Source organism: Molossus molossus, unplaced genomic scaffold (genome assembly GCF_014108415.1).
Source record: "Molossus molossus isolate mMolMol1 unplaced genomic scaffold, mMolMol1.p scaffold_m16_p_1, whole genome shotgun sequence".
NCBI lineage: Eukaryota > Metazoa > Chordata > Mammalia > Chiroptera > Molossidae > Molossus > Molossus molossus.
This window is the reverse complement of record NW_023425344.1, coordinates 55,950,424-55,973,644: the sequence shown is the minus strand read 5'-3', so window position 1 is coordinate 55,973,644 and position 23,221 is coordinate 55,950,424. Positions and strand designations below refer to the sequence as shown.

Sequence of the window (23,221 nt, the reverse complement as noted above, 5' to 3'; positions counted from 1 at the left end):
TTTACAAGTAGTTGCTATAACTATGTTATATTTACAATGCTACAAATATATGAGAAGACTGTATGGGAATAGTGACCTCACAGTCGGCAAAAATATAGAATATATTGACTAACAAAAGCAGAAGGCCTTTGTGAAATATTCACAAGTATTAGGTATAAAATTTATGGATGCGGTCAAGTCCAAGGTGTACATCCATGGGGAGACACTCCTCATACATTTTGTTTAAAGTTTAATGAGAGAGAAAAATAGCCAAATACTAATCTATACAGTAAATAAAATCTATCTAATTATTTTCCTAAATTCTTCTGTGTTGACTTATTCTCCAGCAGTCTTATTGCAACCACATTGACATCCCTTATTGATATCTATCTTCTCAAGGAACTAAAAAATAGAAGAACGAGAGAAGTTTAATTAGATTGACAAGCAAAAATTGTACAGTCCTGTCCGCAACCACAACCATATCCAAATCTACAGTCTCACACTCTAGAACATATATCCTCACAGTACTCAAAATCTCATGTTGATAATTATACCATGATCGATGGTGAACTTTGGAAGGCAGTTGCACAACATCAGAAATACCTAGATCTAATTCACATTTGTTTGGTGCCCACATCCAGACCAGCCCAGCTCAGCACAGCCTTTTACTGCTCATCCGTGCTATCGAAAGGCTGCCTCTCATCTGTGTAGCAGACGTAAAGAAGCTACGGGTGGTGCATAGAGCAGAAAATCCAGCAGCTGATGCTGGAATGTATTCATAAGTATATGTGCTCATGTAGCAGATATGAATGTGTATATACATACTGTGCATAGACATTGTAGGGGTTAAAAGAGAATGAATGTTCACATAAATTTAAATAAGTAATGATAGTTTGTGTGTATGTGTATGTGTGTGCGTGTGTATATTTACACGTGTGTCTGTATACATAAAAACTTATAATAGATTCACTCCTCTCTTTTAGTCAAAATATTAGTGATAAAATCCAGAATATAGCAGGTAAGAATAAAGGGTTTTGAGTGGCGGTGTTCTCAGAGGACTCCGATGCAGCCAGGAGCATCATCTTTAGTTAACGCAGCTAAAGGGCTACAGCCAGTGTATCAATCAGGCTCCTTTTTTCCAAAAATTGAGCTAAATGTTCATCAACAGAATGGACGAAACCAAGAGGGGACAAATCAAAATTTTAAAAAAGTGTTTTGTACATAGGACCGAAAAATGGCGGCGGAGTGAACGGAGCTACACAGACCGTCTCCCAGAACCAAACTGGAATTACAACTATAACACAGACAAATCGACGGGAAAAACCAACAGAAAAGCAGCTTGCGAGGACCATACAACGAGGGACACTGACTCCATCCCGGTAGGCTTGCGAAGGCGCGAGACGGGGCTGGGAGCGCACGGTCGGCAGCTCGGCAGCGGCCTTAGCTATAAGCGGCGCCCGCGGGTTACACTCCCAGGCGGCCCCGCAGCGCAGCCGGGACAGAGGCTGAAACAGCCACAGCCACTCACCTTGGGCTCCGGCGGAGGGAGGGCGGACTGGACTGGAACTGTGTCGGGACACTCGGGGTTTGGAGGGCGCCCAGAGCTTTGGCTGAGTGCAGCCACTCAGGACGGTGGCCACATTGCTCCTTCCCAGGGCTCTGAGAGAGGCAGCAGCCCCTCCCTGGGAGATCCAACCCCACCCTGTGGGCCATTGAAGTGCTAATTGAGGCTCACTAACAACCAGCATCTGCCCCACCCTCCTGAAAGCCCCTTGGCTGAACACCAGAGGGAGTTTTTCAATCAACTGACAACCCAAAACTGATCAATTAACCTAGACTGCTAGCCACCAGGCAAAAAGCTAGAGGATAACAGTACGTTTCCTGGGCTGGCAACTTTAACCAGGAAAGTAAGACTTGACAGTGGTGTTCAACGCGGGTCCTCCCTCGCTCATCTAAACATAGGAGAGGGAGCCACAAACAGCAGAACACCAACACCCACAGGGAGAACTTGACAGGCTCCAAAGCCCACAGTGATAGCTAAAATGGTGAAACACAGAAACAGAAGCCAAATGAAAGAGCAAGACACCTCCACCGAAGATGAGATCAATGTGGAGCAATTAGGCATGTTAACAGAGCTAGAATTCAGAGCCATGATCTTGAGGAAGCTGAACAGCATGAGTAAGGACATAGAGACACTGAAAATAAGCCAAATGGAAATTAAAACCAACAAGAAGAGATAAAAAATGACATATCCGAAATGAAAAACACATTGGAAGGTTTAAAAAGCAGAGTAGGGGAAGCTGAGGACCGGATCAGTGAATTAGAAGACAGGGTAGAAAAAATCAACCAATCAGAAAAACAAAAGGAAAAAACTATTAAAAAACAGGAAGACAGCTTAAGAGAACTATGGGACACCTGGAAACGTAATAATATTCGCATCATAGGAGTCCCCGAAGAAGAAGAAAAGGAGCAAGGGATAGAGAATATATTCAAAAAAATAGTGAGAGAAAACTTCCCTAATTTGGTGAAGGAAGAAGGCATTCAAGTTCAAGAAGCACAGAGAGTCCCAAGTAAGAAGAACCCAAACAGGCCCACACCAAGACACATAGTAATTAAAATGCCACAAATTAAAGACAAAGAGAGAATCCTAAAAGCAGCAAGAGATAAGCAACAGGTTACCTACAAAGGGAACCCCATAAGGCTCTCAGCTGACTTCTCACAAGAAACACTACAGGCCAGAAGAGAATGGCATGAAGTAATCAAAGTCATGAAAAACAAGAATCTGAATCCAAGACTACTCTACCCAGCAAGGCTATCATTCAAAATAGAAGATCAAATAAAGAGCTTCCCAGACAAAAAAAAGCTAAGGGAATACATTAGCACCAAACCAGCACTGCAAGAAATGTTAAAAGGACTGCTGTAATTAGCAGTAGAAATGGGAAGAAAATAGAACCACACTAAACAAAAATGGCAATAAATAAGTACATATCAATAATCACCTTAAACGTAAATGGATTGAATGCTCCCATAAAAAGACACAGAGTAGCTGATTGGATAAGAAAGCATGACTCATCTATATGTTGTTTACAAGAGACCCACCTCTCAACAAAAGACTCACATAGGTTGAAAGTGAAGGGATGGAAAAAAATTTTCCAAGCAAATGGAAAGCAAAAAAAAGCTGGGGTAGCAATTCTCATATCTGATAAAATAGATTTCAAAATAAAAAAGTGTTTTGCTACTAAAAATGCTAAGATAGAACGATGAATCATTACAAAATCAAGAGCAAATAATGTATTATGTAAGTAGAGTATATATAGATATATATAAATATACATCTATATAGATATAGATACATAGTCATGGCAAGAGGAATATATATGTATATATAGACATTTATATATGACTTAATTATATTTATGCTTAAGTGTATTTACATATATAAATACATAATCATATATACAATTGTATAATTATATAAGCATATTTATATATCATACTATAAATATATATGAACATGCATATGTGATCTTATATATAGATTAGGTAGTTATTATAAGTATATAAATGTATATAAGTATATGAAATATATCTGGCAGACCTATTATTGATGCTGAAAGCTAAAGGACTAATTTCACTGGGATTATGTAATGGAATCTTTCACCCTCATCTCTACCTACACATACTCTAGACATCCCCTCACCTTGCCCAATTTAACTTTGAAACCAGTCTAAATCTGAGGTCGGTCAATGTATTTATTTGCCAGTAAATATAAGCTATTCTTTTTGTTTTGTTTTGTTTTTTGTATCCTCACCGAGGATATTTTTCCATTTTTTGTTCAGATAGACTAGGAGGGAGAGAGAGGAAGAGAGACAGAAAGAAACATTGACGTGAAAGGGACACATCGAGTGGCTGCCACATACACAACCCAACCAGGGCCAGGGACAAACTTCAACCGAGGTACATGCCTTTGCGGGAACCAAACCCGGGTCTCTCAGGACCACAGGCTGATGCTCTAACCGCTGAGCCAAACCGGCCAGGGCAAGTATAAGCTATTGTTAACTCTTGGAAAGAAAAAGAAATATTGTATTCCATGTCCAGGAACTTTGACCATCTTGGGCACATAGCCTCAAAGGCTGCACAGGGTGTGCACACAGAGGACACTGGGCAAACACCTGACTTAATACTAGCTCCTGCTATGGCTGGTCTGGGTGCAGAACTTCCTGCTAACTGGTGCTCTGCCAACCTCCCCTCCACCCGTTCCCTGCTGCCTTCCAAGGGCTACTCCACGTGGCAGGCAGCTGGGGCCAGCGTTACAAGTTAGGGGAGGGGAATGAGAAGGGCATAAAGAGAAAATGGGAAGGAGACAGAAGACACTGGTGTGCCCCCAGGAAGTGAACTCCTTCTCTGGTCTGTTTCCACATGTGACTGACAATGATGATATTGTCAATCCCAATTCCAATTTGTCCTGATGCAAACCACAGTTCTTTGCCCTCAGATATGGAAGCCAGGGAAAGTTAAATACTTCCTGCAGAATTGTGAGTGTTTTAGTAGCAGTCAGAGTTTGCAAGCCGTTTGCCTTGTACATAGTCCCCTTTTACTTTGGTCCCATTAAGGCCAAACCCAAGGCAGGTACATCAGCAGGGAGACAGCTCCTCTGACAGCAGAAACTGAATAGGCAAAATAAAAAGAGAAAAATGCCAAATCCTAACCCTTGGCCCCTGTCTGGGGAAAAGTGTACCCTTCCTTCCAGGGGCCCGAGTCCCTGTGTTTGCCTGTCAGAGAATTGTTGTGATTTTGTCAGGGTGCTGACACCTTCCCATGAACAGCTGTGAGCCCTTCAGCATATCTTTCTGAAACAGCCCTTTACTCACGCTTGGCATCCTGTAGCCCTTCCTTAGAATGAACTCCTTAAAGGCAAAGGGGCCGTGAAGTTTTGCAAACTCCTCCTCCTAAAACAGGGTCCACATTAAAAACAAACAAACAAAAAAAAACAGCAGTAAGAAGCTTATTCCGTATTTGTCCTAATTAGAAGCATTTGATTCTTTATAAAATGCTTCACTTTAAACGATTTTCTCATTTGAAAAGATGTGTGTATGTTACATTAACAAGTTAATGAATACAAAGGCTTTCAAACAATGTACAACTTCGTCTCCTTTCCCTACCCTTTCTCTAACCCTTATATTAAGGATAAGCCATACCTTTTAGCAATTAGACAATAATTGACCTAAAATGTCTGGAATCTAATCGATTTAAGAATAATAATTATGATACCATGATTTATGTTATTCACAAAGATATATGTAGGCCTATGTTCATTGCAGCATTATTCACAGTGACCAAACACAAACACAATCAAAGTGTCTTTTGATAAATGATTGAACAAAGAAGCTTGGTACATATATACAACGGAATACTACTCAGCCATAAGAAAAGATGAAATATTGCCATTTATGACAACATGAATGGAGGTTGAGAATATCATGCTACATAAAATAAGTCAGACAGAAAAAGTCAAGAACCATATGATTTCACTCATACGTGGACTATAAAACTGAAAACAACAAATGAACAAACAAGACAAACAAACAAAAACTCATAGACACAGACAACAATATGGTGGTTATAAGAAGGAAAGGGGGTGGAGGTAGTAAAGGGTCAGGGAGGTCAAATATATGGTGATAGAAGAAGACGACATTGGGTGGTAAACACACAGTACAATGTACAGATGATGTATTATAAATTTATACATCTGAAACCTATAAATTTTATTAACTAATGTCACCCCAATAAATGTTATGTATAAGTGTATATAATTATATATGTATAATATTATATATGTAATTGTATGTAGTATATATAATTATATGTGTATAATGATATTATATATATGTAATTATATATATATATATATACTTCCTAAAACTGGCACAGAGCTCCTAAAACCCGTGAATGTCCTAAGTGATAAGAGCCACAAAGGTGTAGGAGAGCCTTTTGTGATCCATCTCGAGCCCCTTTCAAGCACACAGGAGTTTATGCTAATGAGGTGACTTTGGTGAGCCCAGAGGTGGATACATGATGGGGGCTGGGTTGCAGAAGAACCAACCACGTGATGAGAGGGTTGACACTCTCAGCTCCGTCTCTCAGTGGCCAACAATCAATCATGCCTCTGCAATGAAGCCTCCATAAAACCCCGGAAGGATGAGGTGTGGAAAGCTCCCAGGCTGGTACACGTGTGGCAGCTGGGAGGGTGGCGCTCCTACAGAGGGCACAGAAGCTCCACGCACGCCCCTCCCACGTGCCTTGCCCTGCGCATCTCTTCCCTCTGGCTGCTCCTGAATGTGCACTTTTTTAATAAAATGGTAATCTAGTAAGGAAACGGTTTTTCTGAGTTCTGTGAGCGGCTCTAGCGGGTGATCAAACCCGAGGAGGGGGCTGTGGAACCTGAGATGTATGAGCCAGTTGGGCAGAAGCACAATGACAACCTGGACGTCAGCTTGGCATCTGAAGTGAGGGCGTCTCATGGGCCTGAGCCCTTAACTGTGGGATCTGACTCCATCTCCAGGTAGATAATGGCAGAATTGAGGTAAGTTGTAGGACACCCAGACGGTGCCCAGAGAATCAGAGAATGTCTTCAAGTTTGGGAGGACAAAAACCCTGACACATTTGGTGACCAGAACTGAGAGTGCTAGAGTAAGAAACAGGAGTGTTTTTCTACTCAACACTATATTCACACATTTTAGACCTTAGATCCAACAGGCATGGTTAAAAAAAAAAAAGACTTGATCCAACCCCAATATCTTTGTGGTATCCATGAATTCATTTGGTTTTTCCATTCATTTATCTGAATTTGAAAATTGGATGTATCAAATTATATCATTGTAATTGACTTCTTTAAACTATTTCACCTTCCAGACAGACAAAATCAATAAGAGTCAAAACTCATGTGTTACCAGACAGACAGCCATGTCATCATTGTGACTGTCCCTTCCTAGCACACCATTGTCCCCGTGTCTTGTGAATTGAGGTGCCACAGCCAAGTGACACCACCCAAAGTGCACAGGTAAATCAATCTTCATATATTACAAGAGTATGATCTATAAAAATCAATATAGAACAACTCCATTGTTTTGAATCCTTCCTATGTCTAACCTGCCTGATAAACCATCTTTTACACTAATAGTTATATAGGCCATATTTCCAAAGTTTAAATATCACTTCTTTTTTATGAGCTGATTGCAATTATTTTGGCAAACTTCTGTATTAATTTTTCTGTCAAAATAAAATATTTTTGGAAAATTATTTGTCTTTAACAATTAGTCTTTAAGAATGTATTTCTAAAAGGAGAACTTCTATCAAACAATGTGTTGGCGAGGGTGTGGAGAAAAGGGGACTCTAGTACACGGCTGGTGGGAATGCAGACTGGTACAGCCACTGTGGAAAACGCTATGGTGTTACCTCAAAAAATTAAAAATTAAATTGCTATTTGACCTAATGATCCCATTTCTAGGAATATACCCTAAGAAGCCTGAAACACCAATCAGAAAGAATATATGTACCCCCATTTTTATAGCAACACTATTTACAATAGCTAAGATCAGGAAACAGCCCAAGTGTCCATCAGTAGACTAATGGATAAAAAAGCCATGGTACATATACACAATGGAGTACTATGCAGCTATAAGAAAGAAAGATCTCTTATCCTTTGAGATGACATGGAGGGACCTAGTAAGAATTATGCTCAGCGAAACAAGTCAAGCAGAGAAAGACAAATATCACATGATCTCATTTATTTGTGGAATATAATGAACATAACAGTCTGAGAAATTGGGTAGACCCAGAGAAGTAGAAGTAGAGTACAGACTGACAACCCCCAGAAGAAGGGTTGGTGGGAGGAGGGAAGAGATATAAACTACAGAACTTATATGCATGTATGCATAACCAATGGACACAGACACCAAAGTTGGGTATAAGGCGGGTGGGATGGGAAGGAGGGTGTCAATGGGGAAAAAAGAGAAATACCTGTAACAAAAATAAATTAATAAAAATTTTTAAAAAAAGAAAAACAACTTCAAGTGCCCACTCTGATGAATTGAGATTAGGGATGAAGCAAGCATTTTGGAATTTTCTTAGCATACTGTTAAGATATCAATAAAGCCTCATCCTGACCCTAAAAAAAATAATAAATAAATAAAAGGAGAACTTCTAGACACCTTAAACCAAAAGTTTTATAACCATTTTCCCCCAAAATATTTCAGAATGTTTAGTTATTTTTAAAACGTGCAAACAAAATAGTTTAATGTTATGTGTTATACTCACATAAATTTAGATAAGCAGCTCCAATAACCAACCATACACCAAGAAATTATGCTAAATATTATTTACATTATTTTGAGGTTTATTTACTATAAGCATCTGGTAGTCATAAATTTGTGTCATGTCACATCTCAAAATAAGAATTTCATACCCAGTACTAGCAAAGATAAACATGACCATCCTTCCTCCAGTCTAAAGGAGGCAGATGAGTAATTTAGGAATGAACAAGTAGCCAAATTTGTATAGCATTTCACTTTTTCAAAGTATTTTCACATTGAGATCTGGGAGAAGTTTTGAAACTGTTGGGGAAAAAAAAAAGTGTTTCACAAGTATTCTCATTAGAGTCCTGTGCCAGTGTTGCATCAACATCTGCGTGTTTTCAGGACTGCAATGAGGATCATTCCATTGGAGAGGTGTACACCAGAGAGCAGCGACAAAGTTTGTGTGCAGTAGAATCAGAGCACATGTTTGTTGTGTGTGTTTGTTGCATTGTGATATCAGCCTTTATTCCTTTCCTCTCGGATTCTGCAACTCTACTCACTTGCATAAAGAAGCTTCCTGGTTGCATTTTGAAATTCTGTAACATTTATTCATTGCTGATAAAAGTAAATAAATAAGCCTTACATGTAATTACTCAAAGAGAACCCATGACATGACACCTATTCTGAATGCTGAAGTGGTCCTACCAGGTCACACCACCCTGTGCACAGCCAGTTTACCCATGGAACCAAACCAACAATGGTAGGAGTAGAATGAGTGGTTGCTTATCTTTGGAGACATTATGTCTACCAGGAAGTCAGAAGATTTCAAGTCTTGCTTATTACACACTCCCCATCTAATGACTTGCCTTTCTCTTTGCCGGATTCAATATGGAAGCTATAAGACTTTTGGGAAACTCTGCATTATTCCCGAGACTCTGGCTTCTATATGAGGTAGCAGTTGCACTGTGATAATGTTAATTCAGAGGATAAAATCACAACACATACACATACCTCTTTCTGCAACATCTTTTTTAAATTCTCATCTTGATCTTTACATAAGAGCTTGGGGTCAACCAAAGGTTCATCTGCTGGTTGCCATTTCCACAGCTTGGGGTTCAGATACCATGCTCCATATCTCATCTTCACGTACTTTGGTTTAGAAGAATTCTATAGAAAATAACACGATTCCTGATTTCATCAGGGGTATTTTGTTTGTTTTGGTTTTCATTTTGATAAAAAAAAATTTAGCTTATGAAAGCAGTATCATTTATTTTGAATTTGTGACTGATCCTTGCCAGAGTAGTTTATAAAGTTTCAGTGTGCCTTGATTTACAAAAGTAACATGAAAAGGTCAAGATTAAAGAAATAATGTGATGGTTAAGCATGGTCTTTGGATTTAGAAAGATCTGGGTTAAAATCCATCCTCCTTCACGTAGCAGATATTAAAGTTCATGGGAAAGTCACTTAAATTCTTCACCTGTAAATTAAGATAGCAGTATCCACCTCATAGGGTTGTTGAGAAGATTAACAAAGAGAATTTTGTAAAGCAGCTAGTATTCATGTAAAAATTACATATTTCTTTTTTTTTTTTTTTTTGGTACGTGCCCCTAGTGGGCACCAAACCTGGGACTCTCTGGTCCGCAGGCCGACACTCCAACTGCTGTGTCAAACCGGCCAGGGCTACATATTTCAAGGGTAATGACCTTAAACAGTATTTGGTCAACCTAAATGATGTTATTAACCCAGCGCTGTGCTCAACCTTGTGAATGCTACACTGCTTTTTGATCAAAGTGCTACCGAACACCAATTTCTTGCCTCTTGAATTAGAAGTAAGGGGTGAAAACAAGATGCCATTCCTTTCTAGCTCTCTGCGCCTGGGTGGAGGAAACTACCAGAGGTCTGGGAAGAGAGCAACCAAAAGGATTAGGGGGAACAGTGCCCAGCAAGCAGACAGGGCCAGGGACAGTGCCCATTCCCACCTGAGAAACCTCATGATTCACAGGACACTGGCGGGAATACACCGAAGGGTCTTGCCTCGGCAGCAGGGAATCAGCCCGAGACTAAACATTTCTTGGGCCTTCCCAACAGATCTTAAAGGCAAGAATCCAAAGGATCAAACTTTTCCAAGTAACGTTAACTACATCCCAGAACAAAACTCAAGTTTATATGAACACAAAACTATCCAGCTCCCAATAAGGTAAAATTCATAATGTGTGGCATCCACTCGAATGTCGCCAGGCACGCAGAGAGGCAAGGAAGCATGAGGAAGTGAGTCCGTCAAGGGCAACTCACACAGAACAGCAGAGATGTTAGACTGAGCGGACAAGAACGTCAAAAGCATTCTGATTATATTCTATATGTTCAAAAGATTAAGTAGAGACACAGAAGATATGTATTTTTAAAAACCCATGTTCTGCTTCTTAAGATGAAAATCATAATGTATGAGATGAAAAATTCATTGGGTGGGATTAAGAACAGACTAGACATTGCAGGAGAAAAAAAAAACATTTGAGAATTCAGAAACAGAGCTATAGAAATAGAGAGAAAAGAAAATTAAAAACTGAAGAAAGCAGCAATGAGCGGTGACACAACTTTATGCAACCGGATTACATGTAATTACAGTCCTGGTAGTGGGTTTGAGAGACCAAAAGTGTTTGAAGAAATAATGCTCAAAATTTTCCAAATTTGATGAAAACTATAAACCCATGGATCAAAGAGGTTCAGCAAACCCCATGCTCAAGAAACATGAAGAAATATACACCCAAGCATGTAATTATAATATTACTGAAAACCAGTGACAAAAAGAAAATGTTCAAAGCAGAAAAGGAATAAAACACATCCAGAAAAACAAAGACAAGGGTGACAGAAGATTTCTCGTCAGACACAACTCAGCCAAGAAGACAGTCAGGGGACATCTTTAAAGTTCTGAAACAGCCCTGGCTGGTTTGTTTCAGTGGTTAGAGTGTCGGCTTACAGACCAGAGAGTCGTGGGTTCGATTCCAGTCAAGGGCATGTACCTTGGTTTCAGTCTGATCCCTGGCCCAGGTCAGGGTCATGAAGGAGGCAACCACTTGATATGTCTCTGTCTCTCCCACTCCCTTCCTCGCTCCCACTCTATGTGAAAATCAATGGGAAAACTATCGTTAGGTGAAGATTAAAATAAGAATAATAACAATAATAATAAATATAAAGATAAAAAACAGTATGTTTAAAAAAATTAAAATAAATAAAGTTCTGAGAACAAACTGAACACTGTGAACATGAAATTATATATCCACAAAAATATCTTGAAAAATTAAGGGAGACTAAAGATGTTTTCAGACAAACAGAAGCTGAAGGAACTCATCACCAGCATATCTACACTAGAAGGAGTGTTAAAGGAAGTCCTTCAGGCAGAGGACCATGTGGAAACATATTTTGAACTTTTGCATAGTGACCCTCCACCTGCCAGTCAAAGGTTCCATTGTGGCAATAACCATGATGGTTTAAAATGAAGCATTTGTGCAATTATTTGTAAGTTCAAGGAATTGAGCAATTTCATTCAGCCAGGTTCAGGACAAGCAGTGTTTCGGGGGCCAGGTGTGGTGGACATAATTCTTTTGTCCAGCAACAGTTTGCATTTTACCCTTTAGAAAGATGAGAGGAAAAGAGAAAATTTATAGAGCTGATATTAGTGATGGAATGCATAGTTTTCATAAACCTTATGCAACAGAGTCAGGGACAGAAAGCATCATGTATGTAAAAATAGGTCAGTCGATTGTGTTTGATTGGAAAGGACAAGGTTAATATGTCCAAACTGTTGAAAATATAGTATCAAAAATTAGGTGTGAAATGCAGAGAGTAACTGAAGATAATCTATGTCTTTCCCTTTCAGAGAAAGAAACTCCCCACCCCCACTCCCAATTCCCATTTAGGCACTCAGGTCTTTGTTGGATTGGCACATTTGACTTGTGTATATATTTGCAATAACACATTGTGTGAAAAAGTGGAAAAGTACTTAGGGGCCCTTTGGAACATAATGTGTGTTTCCCCTCTCTGTTACCTTGTTCTGTCGTCACAGCAAATCAGCATTGGAAACCGAGCAAGTTATTAATGATCAGGCAAGCATGCGATCAGGAAAGATGGTGTGTGCTCAGTTAGATTCCCCTAAAATTTGAAGAATTCTTTGGATGTAAAATGGACAGTGTTCACAATCATTAATTGCAGCATTTTACTGTTGCAATAATAAACATTCACAGATATTTCCACTGTCAGTTACAATTTCAACATATAAAAACAAAAAGATGTGTTTTGACATATGAAATGCATAGAGATATTATCTCAACATAGAAAACACTTAGAATAACTATGACTCTTTGAATATTAACACTAACGCCACCGGACATTATTGTTAACGGTGTGGATAAATGCATCCAGTCAGCCCTCTGCAGCGGGCCTCCCAGCCGTGGCTGGAAACCAGTATGGACATTTTTTTTTTTATTCTGCATATAAGTGCCCTGATTGTATAATTGACTGTTATATGTATTAAATATTAATTCATTTAACAAACATTAAACATTAAAAAATTCAAGCCCTGGCCGGTTTGGCTCAGCGGTTAGAGCGTCGGCCTGTGGTCCTGAGAGACCCGGGTTGGGTTCCCGCTAAGGGCACGTACCTCGGTTGCAGTTTGTCCCCGGCCCTGGTCGGTCGTGCAGGTGGCAGCCACTCGATGTGTTCCTTTCACATCGATGTTTCTCTCTCTCTCTCTGTTCCTCTCTCTCCCTCCCACTCTACCTGAACAAAAAATGGAAAAATGTCCTCGGGTGAGAATAAAAAAAAAAAAAATTCAAGAATACTACTAAAACAGACTTGTGCCCCTTGTAGTACCAAAGTTCAAGAACATTTAAGATTTTAATACAAAATTGTCTTTGATTTTCAGTCTTCTCCACTTTTGCAGTTACCTGAGGTTTCCGCCCTAGATCCGGGAAAAATGTTGACTGCTGCTTCTTCGTGATTCCCAACTTCTTCTTCAGTTCTGAGGGAACCTGGTCAAGGTTCACTATGCGGACCTGGTCATGGCTTGGTTCGCACTGATAGTCAAGTTCAAATTGTTTCATGATGTACTCCTCATCAATCTTTGAACATCCCTGGAAGAATGTCATATGGCATAAGTCAAGGACAAATGGTGAAATGCTCCTTGCTTTCTTCTTTAATCTATGGAAAAGGTTTGACCATGGCTGGGGAAAAGGTAGTTTGAAGTAGTAGAAAAAGCTCGCTCAGTATTCATGAAGACAAGAAGTACAGCTGACCCTTGAACAATGAGGGGGTTAATTAGCGGTGCTCATCTCCAGCACAGCTGAAAATTCTGTATAACTCTTGATTCCCCCAAAACCTAACTACCCTTGGTATTTACATGGTGACGTAAGCCTGGGGGAGGGATTGGTTCCAGGATCCTCCCACGACATCCTCCCCTACACGTTTACACTTCCCCCATTTTACCCCACCCCCCTGAGATGCTCAAGTCTCATTTATAAAATGGTGTAGATTGATGATACAGCCGGCCCTCCGCACCTGGGCTCCCAACTGTGGACTGAAAACAGTATGGGTAGGTGGATAGATAGATAGATAGATAGATAGATAGATAGATAGATAGATACATAGATACATAGATACATAGATACATAGATAGATATATAGATAGATACATAGATAGATACATAGATAGATACATAGATAGATACATAGATAGATACATAGATAGATACATAGATAAATAGATAGGTGTGTGTGTGTGTGTGTGTGTGTGTGTGTATTTTATCTTCACTTGAGGACGTTTTTCCACTTTTCATTCAGATAGAGTGGGAGGGAGAGAGACAGAGAGAGAAACATCAATGTGAAAGGGACACATCGAGTGGTTGCCACCCACATGACCCAACAAGGCTGGGGACAAACTGCAACTGAGGCACATGCCCTTAGCAGGTACCAAACATGGGTCTCTCTGAATAGCAGGCCGATGCTCTAACCGCTGAGCAACACTGGCAGGGCTGGGCATATATTTTTTAAAATCTGCGTATAAGTGGGCCAGCACAGTGCACACCATCTTGTTCCAGGTCAGCTGTATGTGGGGTCAGGAGGACTTAGTGCCTTAAGAGACTATGTAGGACCTACAAAAGCAGTGAGTTCCTGAGGGAATGGGTGGACCTGGAAAAATTTAGGCTGTTTGACTGAACGCAATCTTCTCGAACCCTTTAGAGCGGTGACGTCTCTAGAGGTATTTTCCAGACATGTCCAGAAATGTACTCGTTCTGCTCGCAGACCCTGCTGAGAGAAGCTGCCCCATCAGGCTCCTGCTGAAGAAGGTGATTGGAGTCAACCATATTCTGTGCAGAGAACCACCCCTCACGCCTTCCCCCGCCACGGCCAGTGAGGGTGGGGCAAGCACACTAACAGCCGCTAACCGGCAGGCTGACCCTTGACTTCTGATGTGGCTAAAAAACAGCCTAGACTTGCAGGGGACAGAATCTTCCTTACCACAGTATGCCTCTGGCATAAGAATCATTTTGACATGATGATTTTGAGAAACAGCAGACTAAATAGAAAAAGCTTTGGAAACACGGTAGAAGTCACCCTATTGTAAGAGAAATGTACATTTATGAAAGAATCTCCATGTATAAGGGTGTCTCACTGCCTGTGCCGGGTAGAGAAGGAAGACTCTAAGTCGTAAGTAATGCTCATCATGGAGAACGCACCTACTTACCCTTGTTTACCTCTTTTTCCCGGTCACCTCCTTATAACTGGCTCCCCCACACTGCTTTCTTTTTCCTTTGGCTGAAGATGGTGTTTAAGCCTGTATTCTAAGCCACCTGGGAGAGTTACTCATTCTTCCCTGGGTATTTCCCATGTATGTATGCTAACAGGGGTTAATAAACTTCTGCTTATGTTTCTCTTGTTAACCTGTTATAGAAGCCCCAGACAGACCTTGGAACTCAACACAATCCCACGTTGGAAAATATAAATTGGGGAACACATAGAAAAGAAGGTCGTTAGCAACAGTCTGATGTTGGAGACATTCATAGCGAGGAGTCATGGAATACAGTCAGACACATACAGGGAAGAGTAGAGTGAAAACCAGGCTGAAATAACCATGAAGCAGAAGCAGAGCAAGCAGAGTCAATGAGGTAAGAATGAACAGCATGGAAGGATAGAAAAGCTAATGCTGTGGAGAAAACACCGCAGAGTGATGTGACAGGGACCTAGGTAGGATAACTGAAGGAAATGTGAGACCTTGGCCATAAGGCACTGAGAATAAGGCTTGTCACCAGAGCAGCTGAATCACTATCCTACATTCCTACGTTTCCTGCTTAGACATAGTAGTCTCTGGCAGTAGAATGGGAGAAGTAGAAGGGATGGGATTCAGGTAATCCAGTCCCGCAGATGACGGACAAGCTCCAGGTAGAGTGAGCATCATCTGTCTCCACCAGCGTCCTCACTCCAGTCACCCTGCAGGGAGCCTCCCCTCCTACTCTCAGCCAGTCTGTTGCAGTTGGGTTGGACACACCCAGCTCTTGGCTTCAGGATTAAACACGTGACCTGGCCTAACCAATAAGCATATTTCATTTCCGAACTCATTGTGCATAATTCAGGCACAAGGTATGTGACCCAGGTTAGTCCAGTGAGAGTGAGCCCTGGCTGCTCTTTTCCCACATAGGTTGCTACATGGTAAGATATAAGCTGTAGTGGCTACGCTGTCATCTCTTGGGGAAAGGCTGCTAGAAAATGGAGTCACGTAGGGGAGAGCATCCAAGAGATAGGGAAAGACCGTGTTAGCACCTAGATCCAGCCATGCCTGCAGCTCCTAAGACGTCTGCATGGTTCTCTTTACTTCCTTAATCCAGTCTGAATTATATTCCAGTCACTTGCCAATGAAATGATCCTAAATAACACATTCACTAGGACTAATTAATACACTCAAAAACTGAGTAAGGGAGCTCTCTAACCCTAGGAGGTCTCAAATCCAGGAAAAGCATCGGGGATCTAGACATCTACAGAGACCTGAGAACAGAAATATGTAACTAAATAGGTTCTTGAAAGGAGGGCAAGGAATGGCCTTGATAACTGAGTCAAAACTCTCTTTATGTCAGAAGAACTTTTGCTAAAAGTTGTAGTCAAGCATAGCTGACCAATTAATATAACAGAAAAAATGAGTTTAAGGAGTGAAGGAAGAAGGGAAAAGAAGATCCTGACATTGAAATGGAAAATAAAAATGTAAAACAAAAGGCAGGGAAAATGGAATTTTGTCCAAAGGGTATAACCGCAGTTATAAAATGAATAGGTTCTGGGAATGTACTACACAGACTATATTTAAAATTTTTTCTTTTAATCCTCACCCGAGGACATTTTTTGCACAGATAGAGTGGGAGGGAGAGAGAGGAAGAGAGAGAAAGAGGGAAACATCTATGTGAAAGGGACACATCGAGTGGCCGCCACCCACACGACCAACCAGGGCCGGGGACAAACTGCAACCGAGGTACATGCCCTTAGCGGGAACCGAACCCGGGTCTCTCCGGACCGCAGGCCGACGCTCTAACCGCTGAACCAAACCGGCCAGGGCTACACAGACTATATTTAACACTACTGCATTATATACTTGAAAGTAGCTAAGTGAATAGATCTTAAATGTTTTCAGCACACACCCACGAAAAAGGTAGTTATGTGAAGTGATGAATGTGGTAACTAGCCCTATTGTGGTCATCATTTTGCAACATATCCGTGTATCAAATCATCACACTGTACACCTTAAACTACACAATGTTATATGTCAAGTATCTCTCAAGAGAGCTGGGAGAAGAAAAGACAGCCACTCAAAAAATGTGAAACAGCAACAATGATGGGAGACATAAGCAATAAGCATTCAAATTGGCTGCAAACTTGAAAAGTTTCCAGGGATTCGTCTACAAGAAACATTTCTATTATAAATGGTGGGAGAGGCATAAAGATTTCTTTATGACTTTATTTGACTTAGATTATAGCCAAACGCTGTTTTTAAACAAAAGTAACGTTGAGCATGACTTTAAAGGTCGTATTACTACTATCTTACAATCTCAGTAGCCCAGTTGCAGAGGTCACTGACTGCTTTACGTGCTCTTTCATAAGGATCTGGAGCATCTTCATGGAGCAAATCCTTTTCCTTTGGCTTCGCTTTTTTAAGTGACTGCACTGGAGGTGGCTGAGGAGTCTTCTTGAGACTAAAGATAATGGGATCATCAAAGTATTACAATGTGAGCCACCATTAATTCAAGTGAATTTCCAACAGTAACTTGAAGGAAAGGAAATCATAAAACAAGTATTTCCAACAGTTTCTTGCAAGCTCATACTAATTATTTTAATTTTCAAAGATTCTATTAGTATTATCAATAACATAAAGACAAGTATACTATGATTAATTATAACAATTAAAACTTTGCCCTGGCTGGTTCGGCTCAGCAGTTAGAGCGTCAGCCCGTGGACCAATGAGTCGCAGTTTCCAGTACGGTCAAGGGTACGTACCTCAGTTGCAGTTTGACCCGGCCCTGGTGGGGGGTCGTGTGGGAGGCAACCAGTCGATGTGTCTCTCTCACATCAGTGTCACTCTCTCTCCTTCTCTTCCCTCCTTCCCACTCTATCTGAAAAAAAATAGAAAAATGCACTTGGGTGAGGAGTGAAAAAAAAACTTATATAGCACTTTACCATTATAAGGTGACTTTTAAGGTGATGAGTACCAGTTACTAAGACATGCGCCAGGTAAAAGTGTAAGTTACTGTGTTTGGGAGTCTGCGGAGGACTCAGAAAACCTTGATGAGTAGGAGACGTCCTTGACCTCTCTGTCCCTCGTCCCTAAAATCTGGCCTATTAATTAGTCTGAGAGATTTTAATTCCGCCTTCTTCTCTGGTCTGCTGCAAAAGGCTCCTCGGGGTGCCTCTGAAAAGTCCCTTAGCATCCCCAACCCTTAATCCCTAACCCATTCTCTAAACTGCAACCAAAATGGTCCTTTCAAAATATAAATCTTATCATATCAAATGCAGTCACCCTCCATCCTCGACTAAACTCTCTTCAATAGCTTCTCTTTCAGAACTGAGATCAATTCACATACCATAGTAACTCGCTAATAGCTCGCTGAGGGTCAAGAGTGTAAAGATGCTCCCAAGGCCACACTGACTCACATGTTGGGGTCTCCAAGGGGATCCCTTCATACAGCACTGCTCCCTCTTCCCCACCCGGGTTCTGAGCAACTTGAAAAATGATGCAAAGGGCAAAGATGAAAACCAACATGTTGCCTTTCTTACTGACAGCAGGTCCAAGAGGACTTGGTCATGAAACCCAGCAATGGGCAGACTGTTTAAGCCTGGCCCCTGCAGGGTGGACCAGAGCAGGCCTCCCCTCCAGGAAGGAGGAACAGAGAACTTGTGCATCCCATGGGCCATCGTGCTTCCCAGGGAAAGGAGGGCAGAGCTGAGATGAGCATGCTCGGATGTGCTCCCCACATTCACACTCAGGGGACATCGGAGCTCCTGTCACCCTGCGTCTCCCCCTAACAAACATGTATCATTTCATACAGTGGATTTTCTCTCAGTTCACCTCCACGCAGTTAACTTATATGACTGGCAAAGCTTTCTATGACCCCTTCCAAACACCCTGACCGTGGCTCTGGGCCGTCCGTGGGTGGTCTGGGGGCTGTGGGTGGGCTTCTCTCTAGCACACCCACACTCTTCAGTGCCTGCCAGGGACACCACTTAGTTTCAAAAGTCAAATGCACATCCCAAATCTATTTATGTCAAGTACACTTATCATTTCATGGCAGTTTCATTTTAAATGAAATCTTACATGAGTTGGGAAAACAAGGTGGGGTCCAAAAGAGAGTTGTTTCCACGCAACCCACACTCAAAACTTGGTTTTACATTAAAAGGCCAGCATGGGAATGAGTGTACATTACATTCTGGGGTAAAATAACATGTTTTAAGTTCTTAAGTGTCATTTTTTACAATTCCCTGTATTAACTTTTATTTTTTGATCCAACCAACTACTGGTCCCAATCATGTGAATCAAAGGGCTTCTCCATAACTAATTCAAAGAGCCACTGTGGGCCAATCAATCAGGTTTTCTGAGGTTTTCCTCTTTTCTCGTGGTTCTCATAGTCGTGGCCACAGGCCTGTGTTTGCTTCACTACTGGATGATTCACATCCCTTAATTCAAAACTACTATTTAGAGCCCTGGCCGGTTTGGCTCAGCGGTTAGAGCGTCGGCCTGCGGTCCTGAGAGACCCGGGTTCGGTTCCCGCTAAGGGCACGTACCTCGATTGCAGTTTGTCCCGGGCCCTGGTAGGTCGTGCGGGTGGCAGCCACTCGATGTGTTCCTTACATCGATGTTTCTCTCTCTCTCTCCGTTCCTCTCTCTCCCTCCCACTCTATCTGAGCAAGGAATAGAAAAATGTCCTCGGGTGAGGATAAAAAAAAACAAAAACTACCATTTAGAGCAGGACTCCAGGCTCCTTGCCTCCTCCTTGGTAACTGTTACTTTTGCTTCTGTCGAGTATTCTAAAGATGAGGCGCTTTGAGAAGGTACCTCCCGGAACGTGTCATCAGGTGACAGGACAAACAAGGGGTTGAGAACAATACTCACAGTCCCGGGTGCTCTTGGGTGGGACGTTTTTTCAACAGCTTTTCGGGTTCCTTTGGTTTTTGCTCGATGCCTTCACAACGAGCCCACGCATCCGCCAGCTTCCTGTCAGGATCCAGCACTTTCAGCACCTTCAATAGGAGCTACACACGGAAAATAGATTTGGTGGGAGGGAAGAATAATGTGCTGGGAATGGGCCCCTTGATCCTGAAACAGAACAGATCACCTCGCCCCTTCGCTTTTCCTTCAGTTGGTCAGTGCAGTCATCAGTCCCTGTGCAGATCCCAGCTGGGTGCTGGGTACATTTCCATCACCTACACCTCAGGTGGGCAGCCTTTGTGCTAAAAGGCCATCTCCTCGGGTGGAGGGTGCCTGTGGGTCTGCCGCGGTCCCAGCGGGCCCACTGAGTACTTCGAAAGGAGTTCTGTGGTTTTGGACTGTGCAGCATCCCTTCTCCCTGCGAATGACAGTGTCTAGATTTTTCTTTGGAGAACCATGTCTCCCTCCATTCTTAATCCTCGTGGCCTTCATTGGCCTGACCCATTCTCAGGCCACAGGCAGGACAGTCCTATCACAACCTAAACCAGCCACTCTTCCAGAACAGGCACATAACCCAGGTTGGACCCGTAGGGATTAAGGTATGGAATTTTGCTGACACCATGCAAAAATAAATGTTCTCTTCCTGGCTAGATTTATATCTAGAGCTGCTGGTGGTCATCGTAGCACCATAAAAAGTGATCTGGCCTCAGAAAAAAGCCAACACTCCTAGTTGAACACAGAAATAAGGGCACAATCTATGTGCCCCTGAGGGTATGTACAAACAGTCTGTCTGTCACTGGCTCCCAGGCGCTCACCTGCAGGAGGCAGCGCAGGAAAGACTCAGGTGGAAAATAACTGCTTAGACATTGCGGTTGTCCTTTCTATACACATCTCGGCCACTGACCACTTCTGTACTGTGCGTGGACAGTTACTGAGCATCTGCCATATGTCAGGTGTTGGTGGTACACAGTAAAAGACACAAAGCCCTCCTCACTTATTCTAGTGAGGAGCCCAGTGGTGACAAGTGCTATGTTGAAAAACAGATGATGGTAAGGGATAGAGAATGCGGGTGGAAGAGAAATGTTATTTACACGGTCTCTCAAAGTAGGAGATATTCCAGCAAAGATCGAACGGAAGTGAAGGAGTGAGCTCGGCGGACATGCGAGGCAAGTGTCCCAGACACAGGAACAGAGAACTGAACTGGAAATGTTTCTCATGCTCACAGAAACAGCAGGCAGGAGGCCAGAGTGGCTGCAGCCAGTGCGAGCAGAGCAGCAGGTGGTGAGGTGGGACGGGGAGCAGAAGGCAGGTGGGGTGGAGGGCAGAACACGCAGGGCCTTTCAGACAACAGCAGGGACAGCGGGGTGAGGATGGGTCGCTGGGGGGCTTTGCAGAGGAGTTCAACTGTCTGAGCTGTCATGCTCACTGCGTAGGGAACAGACTGCAAGGGTGGGGCGGGGTGGTAGGCACTACTACTTACTGCCCAATGTCCATTCTGCTCTTTTTCTTGAAATCTAATGATTTCGTTCTGTATCGTGCACAACATTGCAAGGCCAACCAACAAACTAAATTTTCTAGACTCCCAACATGTAGGAGTGGTTAGATGAATGACCTATTCCCAGGAGAAGCTATCACCGTTGACCCCTGATCAACTAGGATGTAAGGGGTACCGACCCCTGCACAGTCCAAAATCCACGTAGAACTTTTGACTTCATAGTTGGCCCTTAGCATCCATGGATTCAACCAACCTCAGATCAAAACAGGATTTTAGATCCTTGGTTAAAAATGTGAATATACTGTTTTCTATATGCAGTTGCTTGAATCTGTGCAGGCAAAACCCATAGCTAGGGAGGGCCAACTGTATTGGTTGAAAAACCACCACATAAGTGAACCTGGGGAGTTTGATTCAGTTCAAAGGTCAAGTGTATTTGCTTTGTTAAAGGACAGAGTCAGCTGGCAAGGATCCTTTAACCTTTGCCCCTTCCCCCTTCTTCTTTGAAAGACTGCATGCCTGGAGGTGTGGAAACCTTTCTGAGATACAAGAACTAGGGACAGAGGCTGAGGATGATGGAGCTGGAAGTCAAAGATGCCTGGGACCATGGTGACATAACGGAGCTGCTGCCCAATCCTCGCCTGACAATTTGGTGAATATTTCCTGTGACCCTTCCGGTTCTCATATGCCCCATAACCATCGCTTAGTAAGTACTTATGGACACGTCCTAAGACCAGGTTTAAGTGACAGAAGTAAGTCTGAACAACACACCTGCCCCGTCGTGTCCCCGCTGAAAGAGTGACAGGCAAAGTAGACTGGCAGCCCTTCAGGGGAAAGGAAGTCGAGTGTTTCCAGTTGCTGGATCTGATCAGTGGTGCCCCTCACAGGAAGCAAAGGAAAATGGTGCTGGAAGAAGCTGCCCCGACCCCCACCACAACTCTCACCCTGGGGAGACACCCCTCCTCCTCCTCTCGACCTTGTAGGCATGTTGACCCTCAGAGGGAACACCCCAGCTCTCTGAGGAGGATTGTCCTAGGCCCCGGGAAGCCCTCCCACACCCGAGGGAGGACTGGAGATCACCTCTGGCGGCATATCTTCTCTCAGGTTTGGGAACCGAGCCAGGGGGTGTGGGGTCAGCTGGGCTTCAATGTCGGCCACGAAAGCCTTCCGTGCCAGCTGCGCTGCTGAGAGCTTGGAAAACTTCACTGCCTGGAGCAGCTCATTCTGCTCCTTGGAACGTCGGGGAGGTCTGTTCTCCTCAAGGCCCCGAAGGATCATGCCTTCTTCGCAGGGAGGGCAGCCTGTCCTGAAGTCGTCTAGTCCATTTCTCACAAATACCCACCGCTTCGCGTTCATGGTGGTGGGGTACGGTGGCCTGGCCTCAGCATTCGTGAAACACTGGGAAGGCACCTTCTCTCTATACCTGAAAGACAACATGCCTGCTTGTCAGGACCACAAGGACTGGGGTAGGAGGAGGTTGTGAGGAGGCTTTGTGGAGAAGAGGTGTGGGGAGAAGGGTTGCAATGGAGAAGGTTGAGTTCTTCACACTGCTAGTTCATGGCACAGTATCACTGGTCTGTGCGAGGCCCTCTCCGGCTGTCTTTATTCTATGTCATCTCCACATCCCGCTCTCGTTGCGCTCGCCCGCAGAGGGGAACCCGCTCCGACAGATTTGCACTGCACCCTTTGTTCCTGCACATCCTGATAATGTCTGCATGATCCTTTTGTGTGCCTGTATTTCATTGCCATACATGCTACTGTTCTGTTTCTTATTTGTTTACCAAG

The 23,221-nt window shown here is 42.8% G+C and overlaps 1 protein-coding gene across 1 annotated transcript; it reads right to left on the bottom strand.

Annotated features, from left to right (window-relative positions):
* Positions 1-315: 315 nt before the first annotated feature.
* LOC118626588 (protein FAM47E-like) lies at positions 316-22,873 on the bottom strand. Its single transcript, XM_036256551.1, has 7 exons — positions 22,517-22,873; positions 19,909-20,048; positions 17,350-17,497; positions 13,214-13,399; positions 9,285-9,440; positions 4,851-4,928; positions 316-381 (listed from the first exon to the last, which is right to left on the bottom strand). Exons 1-7 carry the CDS (start codon positions 22,871-22,873, stop codon positions 316-318), a joined length of 1,131 nt encoding a protein of 376 aa, XP_036112444.1.
* Positions 22,874-23,221: the final 348 nt, after the last annotated feature.

Excerpts from the sequence above, each read along its gene's own strand:
- LOC118626588 (XM_036256551.1), bottom strand. The coding sequence starts at position 22,873 with ATGTTGTCTTTCAGGTATAGAGAGAAGGTGCCTTCCCAGTGTTTCACG. Across the intron at positions 17,498-19,908 it reads ACCCAAGAGCACCCGGGACT|TCTCAAGAAGACTCCTCAGC; the intron begins GTGAGTATTGTT and ends CATTATCTTTAG. Across the intron at positions 9,441-13,213 it reads ATCTAGGGCGGAAACCTCAG|AATTCTTCTAAACCAAAGTA; the intron begins GTAACTGCAAAA and ends TATTTTCTATAG.